Here is an 18,001-nt window from a genome sequence, read left to right on the forward strand (position 1 = left end):
AGTTTATTACTTTAGATAAGCTACTTATGTCATAGGTAGCTTATCTGGGTTTCTGCTTATCCAACCAATAAGTATGTTCAGTAATAACAACATATTTATCAATCAAAAAATAGAAAAGCATGTTTTGTTTCCCATGTCATAAGTTATTATCACTCAAGTTTGTTTGGTTCCCTCACATTCACCACTCATCATGTGGGGCCAACCTTTGATATGGACTATTCATTGTGTGGGCCCCACTTTTGATATGGGTTGTCCATCATACGGGGTCCACATTGGATGTGAGCCATTCATCATTATAGCCTGACCTTTAATGTGCATCATTCGTTATGTTGGGCCCACCTTTGATGTTGGCCATCCATCAAGTGGGGTCCACCATCAATGTTATTGTCCATCATGTGAGGCCCACCTTCACTATCCACTGTCTATCATATGGAGCCCACCTTTAATGTAGACCATTCATCATGTGGACCCCACCTTTGATGTTGGTCGTCCATCATGCAGGGCTAGACTTGGATGTGGGCCACTCATCATTAGGGCTAACCTCTAATGTAGACCACCAATCATGTGGGGCCTACCTTGATGTGGATCATCCATCATGTGCAGCCCACCATTATTAATTACCCATCATGTGGAGCCCACTTTTGAGGTGGACTGTCCATCATGTGGGCCCCACCTTCAATGTGGGTTGCCCATCATGCAGGGCTTGAATGGACGTGAGTGATTCATCATTAGGGGCCGACCTTTGATGTGGTCCGTCCATCATGTGAGGACACTTCAATATTGGTCATCCATCATGTGGGACTAACTTCAATGTCCACTACCCATCATGTGGAGCCCACCTTTGATGTGTATCATCCATCATATAGCGTCAACCTTTGTAATCGGTCGTCCTTCGTACCAGCTTGCTTTGGATGTGTGTTTTTTTTAATCATTATCGATTCGGACCATCCACATAGAGTCCACGTTGATATGGGGTCATCAATCATGTGGGGCCTACCTTTTATGTGAACTGTCCACCGTGTGAGCTCTAATTTCAAGTCCACATTCCATCATGTGGGGCCTCCTTTAATATGGATAGTGAGAGAGAATCTCCTTTTAACATAATCCCTAAAAGAGAAGTAGAAAAGTGATAAGTTCAAAATTTATAAATAATTACTTATTAAGATAAGGAGTCGCACCATGGATTTGTAGGGATTTCAAATCGCTTGGATTGTTTGGCACCATAAAGTAACCGTGGTTTGAAATCCAGGGGGTTTCAACCTTGGATTACATCTAAAATCATTCTCATAGTTGCATGTGTAACATGTGTATCACTAGACTATTAATCTATTGGACACATGGCCTACTAATGATATCCTAAAATAATTAGATTATCAATTGCATCACTATAATTACTTTAACATGATGATCAACACCGTCCAAACATTGTCCACGTAAATCAATGGTTAAAAATCGTTGGTTAGTCAATCGGGGGTGATCTTGTGCTTGTGGCCCATCCGAGAGTTGAAATTTCATCATTTTTTGGCAAAGTATATATTTCAGCGGGCTTATTACGACCATTGTGTCAAAAATTACATAAGTTCATTAATTAGAGATATTAAAGTTGATTTAGTAATTAAATTCAAACTCCTGCAAATATACCATGAGGAGCTACTTTTGGATTGAAGTTGATTCTCAATCTAGAGTACTGCCAAATACAACAAGAGGATTTCAAATCCAGGGGGTTTCAAATCCTGGGGGTTCCGAATCCATGCTCCCAAACAGGACCTAAGTAACTTTTGGCACCTAAATTACTTTTACATTAATACTTACTAAACTAACTTTAGTGAAAAAAAATAACTTAATTACTTAACATAAGTTAAGAAGTAACTTATTTTGTGGTATCTAATTAGGACCTTAGTGATAGCTTATGCATTTTTTTTGGTGAGTAATATTTTAAATACAAGTGGTAGTGAAAAGTTGCAATTAAATTTTAAAAAGAAAAAAAAAATACCATTTGGGTATAGATCATACCATAAGTATATAGAGCCCTGGTTTTGGTTTTTTCGGTGGTTAAACTTATATGATAGGCTGCAACCGAAATTTTTTATGGGGCCACCCCAATGGCTGTACATTTTGCTTTATTAATCAAAGTCAGGTGGAGTGGTCCCTACTCTTAAAAATAAAAATTAAAATTAAAAGATGCTAACTATTCATGAAACTCAAAATGCATCTTCCATATCTATATAAATCTAATATTGCATCATTACAAAGCTACCACAATTTTCTCTCTAACTTTTCTTTTCTTCTTTAAATCTCCCCTAAAATTCTCTATTTTGAACTGATAAAATATATGTTTTTAAAAAAAATTTGCAAAACTTGTAGACAATATAAAAGCCTTGAATACACGATGCAAAAAGTGTATTTAGAATTGGGGCCTGTTTGGGAGCGTGGATTTGGAACCCCCTGGATTGTAAACCCCTTGGATTGGCAATCCTCCCGTGCGTTTGGCACCCTGGAGTGTGAATCAACTTTAATTAAAAAATACCTGTGTATGGTACATTTACAGGGGTTTGAATTTAATTACTAAATCAACTTTAATATCCCTAATTAGTGAGATATATAATTTTTGACACTATGGTTGTGATAAGCCTGCTGAAATATATGATTTGCCTAAAAATGATGAAATTTCAAGTCTCGGATGGACCGTAAGCACAAGATTATATCTAAGTGACTAACAAACGATTTTTAATCATTGATTAATATGGACAATGTTTGGACGGTGCTAATTTACATGGACAATGTTTGGACAATGCTGATCATCATTAATGGGCCATGTGCCTAATAGGATGATAGTGTACAGTGACACACATGTTACACCTGCAACTATTGAAATGATTTTAGGTGCAATCCAAGCTCGCACCGTGGATTGCAAACCCCTCAAAGAGGGGATTAGAAACTCCCTGGATTTGAAACCTTCAGTTACTTTACACTGCCAAACAACCAAGGGGATTTGAAACCCCCTCCAATTCCCTCCAATCCAAGGTGCCAAACGACCCCTTAAGTCATTGGTGTTGCAAGCCGAAGTTCAAGTTCCTTGGACGATAGATTTATTGTATTGTAGAGGTGGATTTGTGACAACCTTCTTGTAAATTGGTCAAATCATCAATACATGCACATTTTATTTTATTTTTATATACCCATGCGCACACACCCCACACACTCACGCCGTAGTGGGATTTCACCACCTATGGATACTCGGAGTGTGTGGGGTGTGTGTATAAAGATCCTCAATACATGCACATGTCATCTTAGAGACAACGGCATTGTAATGTGCCGCAAACCTATCTTAAGGTGTGTGTTTTTTTTGCCTCTTTTAAGTGTAATGTGTTGTCCTTGTTTCGTCTATTTTGGGCCATTATAGCCTATGGTTCATGGATAATACTAATATGTGCTGATTTTTAACAATACTTAAAACCTTGGTTACACTAGTATGTTAGGGGATGGGATAGAGAATACATGAGAAAAAGACTTGAGTATACACTTTAATTGTGTGAAAATGACAGAGACGAAGCCATCTTACGTATTTTCCATGACTCTCACATTTCAAAGGAAACAATCCATCTCAAGTGATTGTGCATTGTTTGCTAACTAGATATGGTAGGGAGTCTAACACTCAAGAAAACAGCATCTTTGCTACTTGTATTTCATCAAGAATGTCATTTTATCTTTTAAAATGTATATAAATCCATTTATGAAACAGACGTGTCTGTACCACTTATTTCCAAATGGGAGCGGACCATCCACCGGCATCATCGGCATTACTCGTCGTCCTCTGCTAACTTTCCTGCAAACAAGCAATTTTTGTAGGACACCTGTACAAAAATCAGGCTGGTCTGATCATCATCAGATGGGCCTCACTGTTTGAATCAATGGATGACTGATGGTCTGACTCAACATACAGGTGTATCACGTGTAGTGATTGGATCAGCCTGATTTTCGAGAAGGGTTATCTTGGTGGTGGGGCCTACCATTTTTATGGTACCGATCATAGTTTAAGAACTCCAAAAAACTCCACTTGATTCGCTTGAGTCAACTCAACTGGATTTCACTCAGACTCGGTGAAAAAACTTAATCCGGTCATGACACACACTCGAAATTTGATAAAACTCGGGAAATGGTACTATAAGGTCGACCTCATGGGAACTTCACATGAGGTCGAGCTGTGTGTCCCCACCGTGATGTGTATCGAACATCAACACCGTGCATTTGATGGTCCCCCTTAGGTTATAGTATATGCCAACAATCAGCTGTATATGGAACTTAGGTGGGCCATACCATCTAAAACCATATGAAAACATGCCTAAAACATATAAAAGCACTTGGTGGGCGCAACTGAGTTTTGTATGCATCTGAAACTTGGTCCAACCCCTCATCCGATGGGAGACACACAATGGATGGGCTGGATTTTGTGTGGGCTGGATTTGTGAAATACATCTCGGTGGGCCTAATAAACGATTATGAATGTTCTAATGGGAGGGTAACTCTTTTCAACTGTTGTATGTGGTGTGGCCCACTCAAGTCATGGATTAACTTGATTTTTAAGCTCGTAGCCCACCATGGAATGCTGCATCTGACTGATGGGGTAGATGTTTGACGCACATCACGGTGGGCCCACACAGCTCGACCTCATGGAAACTTCCCACGAGGTCAACCTCATAGTACCATTTCCCTTTATATAATTATCTACGCTTATAAATATTTAATAATACTGAAAAAGTCAGAAAAACTTGTACAAATAAACTCAAGAAATTCACCCAAGTTTTTGTGTCGAGTTGAGATTTAGTGTTTTTAAACTATGGACCAGTGGCGGATGGGGATCATTTTTATATAGGTAGATTATGATATGCCTTAAACAGTGGTACTTCTAACCATACATTTCGGTAGATCTAGACCGTCCAAATCATGTGCTCCAAATGACTTTTCTCGTAAGGCAGCCACGAGTTTACCTAAATGGAAACCTACTTTCTATCCAACCATCAACATCATTCCTTTCATCTTGTGCCCCATGAAAGGCAACACCTTGGTCCCATGCAAAAGATGCTTAGCTTATTTCAGACATTCCTATGATAGTATTCCCTATACCATTTCCTTCTCTTGGACCGTGCATAGCAAACCCTAATCCATTTCATTTTGGATAATATTACCGGGACAATTTACCACCATTCATGTGCAGTAAATGTACTCCAATCCAGACCATACAAGTCGCAGGACCCGCTACCGATGGAGCATAGCCTGATAATCACAATGATCAAACAATCCTAACCATCCAATTTGTGGATATCAGATGGATGGTTAAAATAAAACAGCGTAAGGTACATTCAATCAGTGAATTTAGATTATTAAGATAATCTGATCAGTCTGATTTTCTGGCTATGCTCATCCACAATGGAGTCCATGGTTTGGACCGTTCAGATTGTCTATTGGTGAATGAAATGGTGTTGAACTAACGCTGTAGTCTTATATATTTGTCTCATTTTTACTTGGCTTATAACCTTAAACATGCAAATTAGCTCTCCATTTTTATTTTATTATTTAATTTATTTATTTATTAAATTTAAAAACAACAACAATAATAATAAATAAATAAAATAAAATAAAATAAAAAAGCTAATCTAATGTCACCCATGTAGTTATTCTCTATTACTTGGCTTGAAAGCCTAACAACCCTTCTAATAATGTCATTATAGTTTAAGTGTCATGTTCATAAGCTAGTATTACCTAAAGAAACTTGCGTTAGCTGTATAGTAGTTTCCATTTTCAGGGAGGTCCAAGAAAGCCATCTTGATTTGTAATAAGGGACCACAATCTACCAATGTCACTGGACGGGCCACTCACCCCACACATGCCAATGTGGCATGGTGGTGCAGGAGATCTGGGACGTTCATCCGATTGGTCCCACATAGCATCCATTACGGCCTGAAAACAAGCCCATTCCAGTAATCAGATGGGCCACAACATTACACATTGTTACCCACCAAATGAACGGCTTTGATCGTCACAGGAGGGATAATGTGATTCAAGATCACTAATGGAGATGGACCCAACTAACTAATTTATTTGTGGAAAGGCCAAAATGAAACTACCTTTATGTAATATTCTTCTGATTATAGAAATTGCTGGATTCTAAAGGAAATGGGAAAACTAAAATCCATATCACTATCATTCATTTGAGAGGAATTTCACAAAAGGGTTTGAAAATTCAATGAAGAGAAAGTGCATAAAACCTTTTTTTTCAAAGATAACGGCACAGAGAATTTATGTGAAAGCTGTAAAAGCTACCTAAGTTCTGATTTTAATCACTTAACAAAAATGGGAACTTCTAAAAACAGTGCCCAGTTGCATTATTTTTGGTTTTATTGAAGGGAAAGCTGGAAATGATTATTTATTTGTTGTTATGGTTGTCATTGTCATGAAATCACCATTATTGTATGTGGAATATGATGAATTGAGTGGAAGTGACAAGTGGGACCCACATCTTGGATATTGGTCCCATCCAACCTAGAGAAATTTATGGGTCAGATTCAACATGACCATGGTCTGACCACAATGGAACGTCCGTGAACGGCGAATGTACTAGCTTTTAATAAGAATAAATAAGATTGTTCCTATCTTTGCTATTATCATCCACTCATTAGTGGCTGTGGACGGTTAAAAGGTTATCCTAGAGCTTTTAAAATAAAAAATAAAAAATTAAGTACTGCTTAATTAAAGGCTATCATCCAATGCCACATTGGATTCCTGGATCTTTGGTGCCAGGTCCTTTGCAGTACTGTCTAATCCAGATCCGAATGCTATTGCATGGGTCCATATGTACACCAATAATATCATGTTAGTGTCAGATGATGGGGCCGTGGGGTGGGCCCTGCTTGGAATCATCACTTGATCTTCATCGAGTGGTACTGCAATGGCCGCACCAAACTTTCTATTGTGATCGCTGTTGGGAATTCCTCATCCCCTTGTGGATGTGAGACCCACGTGTGGACCTAAAAGGTGCCCTGCACCTGTAAGGCCTAGGTGAGGAGTATTTTGGTAATTTAAAAAGAAAAAAGAAGGAATTTTTAGATATAAAAGGGTAAAAAACGTACAACAACTTTAGCAATCTTTTGATTTTTTTGATTTTTTTTTTTTTTTTAATTTCTCTCTTGGAGAAATGAGAGTTTGTTAGGAAGAAGAAAAAAGTGCTCTCTACAAAGTTTAGGTTCTAGTTTATACACACACACACACACGAAAACGCTCACCTGCGAACCAGTTCGTATGTACTACATACGAACTTTTTTGAGAACCCATCATATGTGATGTGGATCCAAAATCTGAACTGTTCATGTGAAGTAGAATCTCGTGAAACCCCTTGGGACTAAGTTTTACTTTGATCTAAAACTTTGATGGGCCATGAAAAATGAAAACAGTTTCCTCCCTTGATTTGCATTTATCTTTGTTATGGCCCACCAGAATTTTAGATTAGGGTGAAAATTTGTCACATAGGGTTTCATGGGATTCCGCATCACATGGACCGTTCAGATTAGACACCCATGACACGTGTGTAAAGGTGCGCACATGCGTAGGTGCGCAGGGGAGCATGACTCTCTCTCTCTCTCTCTCTCTCTCTCTCTCTCTCTCTCTCTCTATATATATATATATATATATATATATATATATATATATAAATTTCAAGAGTTGTTATTATTATTATTATTATTTATATCTGGGATAGTGAGGGTTTCATCCACAACTCTAGTTTTGTTAGTTGTTTTCTCTAAGGGTTTGTTTGTAATTTATTTTATTTTATTTTATTTTTTTTAACAATCTCTTTGATAAGAAATCTCTTTCTTCTTTAATTCTTGTAATTCACCTATATGACATTTTATTCGGTTATTCAAAAGAGGTGGTTTTTTTGAAAGTTGTTGTGTGATGTATTTTGATATACAAGAGATATTCTCTTAATGATTATACTTTCATTATCGTCATAATGAATTTATTTATAGATTAAGTCTTGCAGTTTTTTCCTTCACATTGGAGGTTTTTTCATCTTAAAATTTTTGATATTTCTATCACATTGTATATGTTTGTTGATATGCTTGCTTATGTTGGAATTAGTCATTTTTTCATTAAATCTTTTCGTATTGTTAATCTCATTTATTTACACATAATTGGAAAAGATTTTATTCCTCTACACTGACATCATAGTATACTCTTGAATTCATGGATTGATAGACTTGTCCTAATCAAATGTGATTTATCCGAGTAGACTCGGACTTAGTTAAGCATGATCCAGTTTGGCACAATGAGTGACTATTAAGAATAGAGGGTGACCCGATCTAAGTACATTGAGTGAAAAAACCATGGTTTAATATAATGTAATCACATGGTGTTAACTTCATGGCTGATTTATATAAGAAAGTTAGGAGTTATTTAATACTTTGTTTACTTATGAAATGGCATACATGGCATATAAAACTCAAACTGGACGGGGCTAAATTATGGAACCCACGTGAGTCACCGTCATAAAATTACGTAAGAAGGCGCGCATATGAGTGTGCCCCTCTGTGTGTGTGTGTGTGTGTGTGTGTGTGTGTGTGTGTGTGTGTGTGTGTTTGTTTGTTTGTTTCATAACCTAATTTTCTTGAAAATGTTAGAAGGTCAATGATTAATAGTAAAATATATCTTATATTATTGTGGAAATACATCATGAATTATGTTACTTACCTGATTGGTAGGAAGCGGCAACATACTTAGCAAAGAACATTAATTAGTAAAGGGGACCAAGTGGAGATGCCTCAGAGACGCCTCATGGGCTTGAAGATGGCCTAAACAGAGGGACCGACAAGGAGATCAAGGGCTTTAGCCTACTCTCACACTTTTTTGGGCTACAGTAGGTCCTAGCAAAGTTGACTTTCAAGGGATCAACAATTGTAACTCGGGGCACATATTTCAAGAGGAGGTGGTAATCGAATTACTACCACTTACTATTTACTTTCGTGATTTAGCCAGTTGGCTCGTCTGTGCCTGGAGAGTGGCTAAAGGCTTGGGTTTGAGAATTTGGCTTGGAAACGACTTAAGTATGGCTCAACTTAGGTAGCAGCTTGGGTCTAGCTCGACTTAGATAATGGCTTGGGTTTAGCTAGGGTTTGACTTATGCTTGGAAATGATTGAGGTTTTAGGTAAGGTGTGCGGTTTAAGCTTAGTTCGTAAAGTTCATTCATGCTTTATCAAGTTGCTAGCCTAAGTGGGATGTTTACAACCTACAATAAATCAGGAAGAGACCTCTTGGTTTAAAGGATTGCCATCGAAATCTTCATTGCGAAGAATGCATCCCACGATTGGAATCACGCTCAAATATGATCTAAATCATCAATGAGTTTGATCTTATGTTTAAAATATGATTTTATTACATATGGAGTGGTCTCAGGGATTTGCTCCTTAAAAATAATGAGTTTTCATTATGTTTATAGATAAAAGGATCCAACACGCTCAACGCTCTTAAGCTAATTAAAAAACTCTTTTATACTTAGTTCGTCGTAGAATTTGAAAATTCTATCTTAATGCATAATTCATATGTTAATTTAGGTAACAAGTTGGTGGAAAAGCCTTAGTCTATATCTTTTAATGTGGAGTGCGGCCATGAAAGACTAATAGAATCATACATTGAAGGAATCTTTTCTTTCTCATATTTATGACCCACATCATTATGTGAAGAATTTGGAGATTGCATATCGACATGATCAATTCTTCCACCTGTTTTTGGATTTTACAATCAGCTTAGCCTATTCAGTAATTATTTTATCCTTTGATTTAATAATTGGATCTTCATTTATAGGGCCATTGTCTCTTCTCCCTCTACACCTGGTGGCTTTGGTAGTCATGTTGAATAAAGTAAAATAGAATGAGGATGGAGAGAGAATTACCCAAAAATCAAGTGCTTTAATACCAATTGATGTCAACCCAATTAGAAGGAATCCAAAACACATGCAACATAGAACAATGACTATCAAAGGGAACCATGGAGACGCCTTGTGGGGATTGGAGATGGTGTTGGAGTTGATGTCCTAAAAAACTAATGTAAGCCTTAATCTCTAGCCATGTAGATGTAAACTGTAGATTATGATGACCATGCGTCCTTGGTGAACAACTTGGTAAGCCTTGGTGTGTAGTGCTACCTTGAATTTATATGAGGAGTTTGTTGATGAGTGAATCATTTGATAGTCCTTGAGAACTTAAGATTGGACATGATAGTCATTGACTAGGGAGAGTCATGGTCCTTGGATCCCAGTACCATGTATACCAGGACCTTATAGGTGCTTGAGACTCACCTGTGGACATTGTGTCATTAGATGTGTAATCATCTTATGTGAGGGGACTGATTTGAGTAAGAACAAATAATCTTCACCATCAAAAGCTAACTTAGTGCTAAATTATGCCTAACCCTTATCCTACATAAGAGTGTAAGTGAGTCATGGACAAATGATCCATATTGGGACCTTTGATCACTCACATTGTTAGATTGAGATAAAGTCAATAGTGTAGGAGCCCTTAGTCTAAATTATGATCGAGATGATCAGAATTTGCCGATACATAAAAAATGGTTTAATCCTCATACCCGAAGACATGTAAGGGTTATGATCTTAATTAGTCTACCTTGGCTCTTCCTAAAAGGTTCATGCAAGCCACTAAAAGTGGATGTGGCTAGGTCTTTTCGTCTAAAACCGTTGATTATTGCATGAGCCAATAAAGGATTTGCTAGTTTGCTTAGAAACATGTTTATTACTTTAATATATGCATAAACTAAGGACTCACTAAGTGATTTTACCACTGAGCCTAACATTTGAAATATTTTAAATGAGTTTTTGAAGGTTTTCAATCATTGAAGTTTTATTTTAATTGTTAAACTTTACGTGGACTTGTATTAGATCAGGTATGAGATCTTGTTCTTTAGTGGATGACCATAACAATGGAGGGTTTGGATCATGAATATATATATGGATGAGGTGGATCGACAGACTTCCCTCATGGTAGGTTACAAAGAAGTGTGTAGTAGAGTACCATACTGGATGCACCCCTTAAACCATAACTCCTTTATAATTAGATACTATCCTAGAGGAGAGGAGCCTAAGAAAGCCCTGGACCTTACCCCTTAGACATTAGAGAGAGAGAGAGAGAGAGAGAGAACTCCTCCATCTTCTTCTCTTCCTCTTCCATCACACGTGTTAGTCTACTTTAGTGGATGGTTTGAATGTCATCTTTGGCACCTATCAGAGGTTGATGTTGGCTTTGTAATATCTCAGGTATTGTGATAGATTTATGAGAGACTTCTCCAGTTAGAAGATTAGCATCGGTAAATTAATTTGCATAGAGGAATTCGTCTACACGATTAATTGTGAAGATGTAAAATCTAAACAATTCTCTCTCTCTCTCTCTCTCTCTCTCTCTCTCTCTCTCTAAATCTTTTATGAAAATTTAACATTATTATATTAGGGATCCAAATAAGATTTGATTATACGGGATGAAATTTTTAAAAGTTGGTTGAAATTGCCCAAGTGGCCTAAATGGAAGTACTAACATGAAGGACCAAGGGCTTTACCCCTCCCACACTTACACATGAATTCAGAATAGGAAATATCAAAAATTTTACTCAATTTTTTTATATACATGGGAGCCTTTACATTAACAATTATCAGAGTTCTTTTCCTACGTAATCTCTTCACCTCTACCAATCAAAGTTATTTTTTAATCCTAAGGAAAGATGAGAAAAGATATCCAAACAACTAAATTAACACTAAGAAATAACTCTTAATTAAAAAGAACGGAAAATCATCAAAGGGTTGTCCATAAGTCTGTCTGTTCAAACGGAACACAGTAAAAACACATTAATCAATGAATGCAGATGAGGAAAATATCTTCCAATTTTCAACAAATTCGACCACCAGACACAATCTGTCCCGCATGCTTCAGTCTAACCTTTTGGGCATGCAAAAAATTATTTCCGTGTCCTAATAAGGTCCTCAAGTCACTTGGAATTACCATTTATGCAATCCAACAGTACGATCATCTCACATGATGGGCCTTCTCATCTGACGGCTTACAATAATATGTCGGTGGAATTTTCAACCTTCCAAATCCAATAATATAATAGAATAAGGTGGGCCTGGAGGTTGACCTTATTCGTCTGATGGCTCTTGTCTATAGATCAACTGTGCAGGTGGACCACCTTTGATTGGTCAGTTCCATTGATTATGGACAATGCAGATGTTCATGTCAAATTAGCTTTTTGAGAGGAAAAAAAAAAGCCACTTTTTTCAAAAAGTGTTTAATCGTGAGAACAATTTTCACATGCGGCCCCTCGAAGAAAATTACTCCATTTTAAGGAATCTTCACACACGTGTCACACATGTATGAGATCTGGATTATTCATATGTTAAACCCTGGTGCACGTCTGGTGCCCCACTTCGATGAACGGTCAAATAGCATGCACGTGTGAGATGTCTGTGGAGATTGAGCGCTTGAGCTGATATAGTAGAACTGGGTTCGTGTGAGATGTCGGTAGAGACACTGTTCATAACGCATGTGACGTGGGTTCGTCCGAATCAGGACTGTCCATCTAGTGGACCCCACCGTGGATGAACCATGTTTGGTAAATGATTGACATTGAATAGGGAGAGTCTAGAAAAGTGATACTAAGGATTATCTGATCGGTCATGGGCTGCCATGGCCCACCCTTTGGTAGGGCCCGCAATGGGTCCAGTGCGTTGGAAGCGGATTAGGTGCTGACCACACTACAAGGTGATGATTGAGAGTTTTGGATCAAGCTGATATTTGTGTTTTCCCTGTGTGACTTTATCAACAGCAAATAAACATTACAGCGGGCCCTTGGAAGATTTCAACGGTGAGTGTCATTATCCCACTGTTTCCTTTGGTGTGGTCTAATTGAGCTTTGGATCTACTCCATTTTTCGGCTAATGCCCTAGAATGAGCTGGCAAAACAGATTGACGGACTGGATATAAAACATGTAGAATAGATGGGCCCCGTAGCCTCCAAGACCACCAAGCTGGACGATGTTGAGGTCACCACCCAATCCGCTTCCCAGTGTGCTTCATACACACCCCTGCCGTCTGTACGGATGATAGGGATCTCTACCAAAATCCAGTTCTGTTGGCTGTACGGGGAAAAGAGTAAATGTCCACATGCACCTCAGTGGACGGAAAGGAATCTTTCACCATGCACGAACAAGCTAACGTGTCACGTGTGTATTACACCCAAGCAGTCCAAAAGGGGGGCCCCATCATGAAGAGACCCCTCTGTAGAAATCAAGACGGTCCACACGCCATGCGGGCCCCACCGTACTATAACATTGGACAACTGAAAGTCTGGCTCAACGTAAATGTGTAAGCCAATCTGATGTTTGATCATCATAATAGTGGGGCCCACACTTTGAACAGCTTGATGTTTCACAAAGTAGATGTGCATTGAGAAAAAAAGAAAAAAGAAACCATACCACCCACTAGGCCAAAAGCTGAGATGGGCCGATGATTTTAACCGTCCATACAATCGTTACTACCATAAATAAAATATATCTACATAATTACGATTCATTGATGATCCTGACCATAGATTTTAAAGTCGAATTTTTTTTTTTCATTGTTCTAAGTTCATCCACAGACAGTGAAGGTCAAAATCACCCGTTCAGCGTAAGTTTCATATGGTGTCCTGTGTAGAACACATCCCACAACATGGATAGTTACGATCATCTGACAATCTAACATGTAGAGCCCAGCAGGTGGCGATGCACAGTGGAAACTGAGTCGCGACAGAGGCAAAAAGAATTCGTTGATATGAACGGGGCTGTTGAAGTTTCACATCAGCTTCTAACGAACAAAAATGGGGTTGCTTCTCAAAGGAAAGGAGGGGGGGCCCCAGTAATTAAGATCTGAAAACGTACATACCCTTAAAACCTACGACTCATCTGCAACATCCGACTCTTGTACTTCTACCTTTCCTCCATTTCTGACCATTCATCAGTAGGCCACGCCATCCTTCCATGCATGCACACTTTCATCGAATGAATGAAAGGAAAAAGATGCCATCATCACTTACCTATTTCCATACCCTTCTCTATTTCTCGTGATAATTCAACTTCTCAAGTGATTTTGCCATTTTACAACCCTCATGTGTAACGTATTTTTATTTTAAACCTGTGGACATCTAACCTGTGCACCTCTGGCGTATTGCTTAGTGTGTGCTCCCACTAAAATCGAACACAGGTGCAACGGTCTGATATTCTGGTGGGCCATGCCATTCATGCGCCATCCAAGACCTTACGATCTGACCATCTTAATGGTCCAAGCTTTTAACCTGAAAATGACCCTCGATGGGCCACACCACCGGAGCGTTTAGGTCATGGGGTTGGTGATCTCAATGCCACCCACGGTCTGGCTAGTACACGTCCTCATCCACTTTGGCTGGCGACACCCACTGGAGCCCACGTTTTGAGTGTTCCAACAATCAGAACCGTCCATGTTGTGGAGTATCGCATGTGGGCCACCGTACCCATGGAAACTTCTACTGAGTAGATGATTGTGGCCGTCAATGTCTGTAGATTAATTTGAACAATAAAAAGAAAATTTTCAACGACTCACGTTCAACTCTAAAAATCAAAGGTTAAGATTATCATTGAAGTGTCATTATCAGATAATAGCATATTTATCAGAAACTAGCACAAGTTTTCTAAGTTTTTTATTTTATTTTTTTTTTAATTTTTTTTTTACAGTTTGTGAGCTAAGGTAAAAATATCCCATTTACCAGAAAAAATTAAAATTAAAATTCATTGAGAGAAATTGGTTGGACGAGAAATTGGCGAGAAATTAAAGGATTTTGTAAGCGTAGGCCGTCCTAAAAAGGTCATTCTCTTTCAAAGGCATGCAACTTTTTCCCCACAGGTCCATATCAGGTCCTACAGTACATCACCCCTCATTAAATTCATAGCCGGTACCTACTTGAGAGCCCACCATGCATTTCTTCAGAGCTTTGATATTCTTTTTTCCCATTGGCTAGGGTTAGGTATTCCTTATTTTCTTTCAGCTTTATCATTAACTGACTATTGCATTGGTTTTGATAGATAGAAGTGAGAGATTATTGAGGCAAAGAGAAGAAAATTTTCTTTTCTTTTGTTTTTTGTTTTTTTGTTTTTTTTTTTTTGAAAGAGAAATGGGACACCATTCTTGCTGCAACAAACAGAAGGTCAGGAGAGGACTTTGGTCCCCTGAGGAGGATGAGAAACTCGTCAACTACATTTCCACCTATGGCCATGGTTGCTGGAGTTCTGTCCCAAGACTTGCAGGTGCACTTCTAACAGCAACACAACCATTGGTTCTTTCTTTCTTTCTTCCTTTTGAAAAATAAAAATAAAAAATTTTGTATATTCTACTTGGGCTTTTTTTTTTTAATTAGTTACCAATGGATGCATTTTAATCTACTTTTATTCTTAAAGAAAACCCATGTTTTCCTTTTTCTTCCTTTCATTTTGATTTTATTATTCGTTCTATTTTATTGGATGATTGATGGGCGATTACCATGCTAATCTTCGCTGCTTCTTTTCTTTTCTTTTCTTTTTTTTTTTTAAAAAAAAATTATGTATGTTTTCTTCTTTAGGGTGATTGACTGATAACAATATAGTGCATTCAATCGAGAAGTAGGTCAATTTGTCTATTTCTTCTTCTTCTTTTTTGGTTCATTTTTCTTAAATTTAATGTATTTTTAATATACATATTTCCTTTTTGGGTTCATTTATTAGGGTGTTAGTTGGTTGATGACCATGCTAATACTCTTTTTAATTTTTTTCTTGTATTATTCTTCAAACTAGGGTTTTGATTGACAATCATGCATTGTGTTTCTTACCAACCAGCTGCATATATTTTCCTTTCATTTCTTTTGCTTCTTTAGCCTTTTCTCTTACCCATTTTAAAAATATATAAATATTCCTATAATTTCCATAATGTAGGCCTGCAAAGATGTGGCAAAAGTTGCAGGCTAAGATGGATTAACTACCTCAGACCGGACTTAAAACGTGGAAGCTTCTCTCCCCAAGAAGAATCTCTCATCATTGAACTTCATAGAGTGCTAGGGAACAGGTAATTTACATGCATGCATGCATACATATATACATTTTTTCAGTAGATCATACATATATGCATGCACACACCGATATATTTATATATCTTTTTTATTTTTACCATTTCCATGCCCAAGAGATGGGGAAAAAAAAAGATAAAAAAAAAAAAAGAAGAAGAAAAAGTAATACATAAATAAAAAAGAATAAATCTGTGGTTTGTTATTTGTCTGATAGATGGGCTCAGATAGCCAAGCATCTACCTGGAAGAACAGACAATGAAGTGAAGAACTTTTGGAACTCTAGCATAAAGAAGAAGCTAATCTCTCACGGTGCTGTTGACCTAGCTGTTCCTGATAGCTCCACTCAAATTGCTTCGAATGGGGATTTACTATCACTAAGTGCAAACCCTATTATAAGGGTCCCTTCCCAAGATCATGTTTTCCTTCCAAGTGCAACATCAATGGTACATGGTTCGGGCCATGAAGATCTCAAAATGGATGTGGTCAATTACAATGTAGATTGGGTTGTTGAACCAAAGTCATTAGAAACATCTGCCTATGACCCTACATGGTCGTTTGATCATCATCACCATGATCAAAATGATCAACACCAACACCATCTTCAGGTGGATTATCAATGTCCAGGCATGTATGTCAATGAGACAGTTCCTCCACATCATACACAAGCTAAATTCCTTGATGCAAAGTTCATTTTGCCGCAAGATCCATTGGCGGTGGCGCCGTTGATGGCAACGCCGAGACTCTACGAGATTGTTGAGGGGGATGAATGTGCCATGCCATCTTCTTCCATGACACATGAAGTTGAGCCATGTGCTAGGGTTCCATGTTTCCCGTTTGGGTCTTATCCATATGATCCTCACGTGACTATGGATTACATGGATGCTGTGATGGCATCATCATCATTGTCATTTGGGTATTTTCCTATGAACCCTAGCTTGCCTCCAAACTGGGCTCCCTAGATCTGGACTACGGTAGGAAATGTATCTTAAATGTATGTAGTCATAAAAGAAGGAGACATTTATTAGGAGGTGTGCATTAAAAGGTGGAAGCATCATGTATGTCATCTGGAAGTTCCTTAAAATTCTACCTTTGTATAGCTTCTGTAAAACATAAGTGAAGGTTGTATCAGTTGTGTGGTTATAGAAGTTCCTTAAAGATGCAACTTGTATGGTCACTCCATGCCGTTCCATGCCATGATTATAAGCAATGTATACCCAGCAGTTATTCCCTTCTCTCTCTCTCTCTCTCTCGCTCTCTCTCTCTCTCATTATCGCCGAGATTTTGAAAATATCATGAAAATTATACTAAATTACATTATCTTAAAATCATCATGAGATTTCAAAATCTTAGCGGACTACAAAATATTGTGTTTTCATTGCGGAGTTATGGTGATATTAACACGGAAAATTAGTAAAACCATTTAGGAATTTGTTTCACACACACACACACACACACACACACACATGTTTTGGATAAGTTGAAAATTGGGCTCATATAGTTTCAAGGTGGCACATCGCATGGATCATTCAGATTCTGTAACCAGGCATGACACGTGTGCAAAGGTGCCTAAGCGAGCATTATTATATATATATTATTTTTTAAGGGCGATTTTCCCGATAATATCTTAAGAAAAACTTCAATATTTGAAAATCTCCCTGAAAGTTAACCAGCTGTGAAGTTGAGTATTTCTAGAGGACGTATTGCATCCTCGCCCATGGCTTTGCACAGTATACTCGGGTTTTCAGCTCTAGGAATTGTCGCCAATGACTAAGTAATCGAGACCGTCACTCAGCTGTGCCCTACCATGGATTGACCATGCTTTAGATCTCTTCTAAATTG

The 18,001-nt window shown here is 38.0% G+C and overlaps 1 protein-coding gene across 1 annotated transcript; it reads left to right on the top strand.

Annotated features, from left to right (window-relative positions):
• The first annotated feature begins 14,686 nt into the window (after positions 1–14,686).
• Positions 14,687–17,374, top strand: LOC131220000 (transcription factor MYB26-like). Its single transcript, XM_058215004.1, has 3 exons — positions 14,687–15,371; positions 16,032–16,161; positions 16,377–17,374. The coding sequence occupies exons 1-3, from the start codon at positions 15,239–15,241 to the stop codon at positions 17,119–17,121; spliced, it is 1,008 nt and encodes a 335-aa protein (XP_058070987.1). The 5' UTR covers positions 14,687–15,238; the 3' UTR covers positions 17,122–17,374.
• Positions 17,375–18,001: the final 627 nt, after the last annotated feature.

This window comes from Magnolia sinica, chromosome 1, assembly GCF_029962835.1.
Source record: "Magnolia sinica isolate HGM2019 chromosome 1, MsV1, whole genome shotgun sequence".
Classification (NCBI taxonomy): Eukaryota; Viridiplantae; Streptophyta; class Magnoliopsida; order Magnoliales; family Magnoliaceae; genus Magnolia; species Magnolia sinica.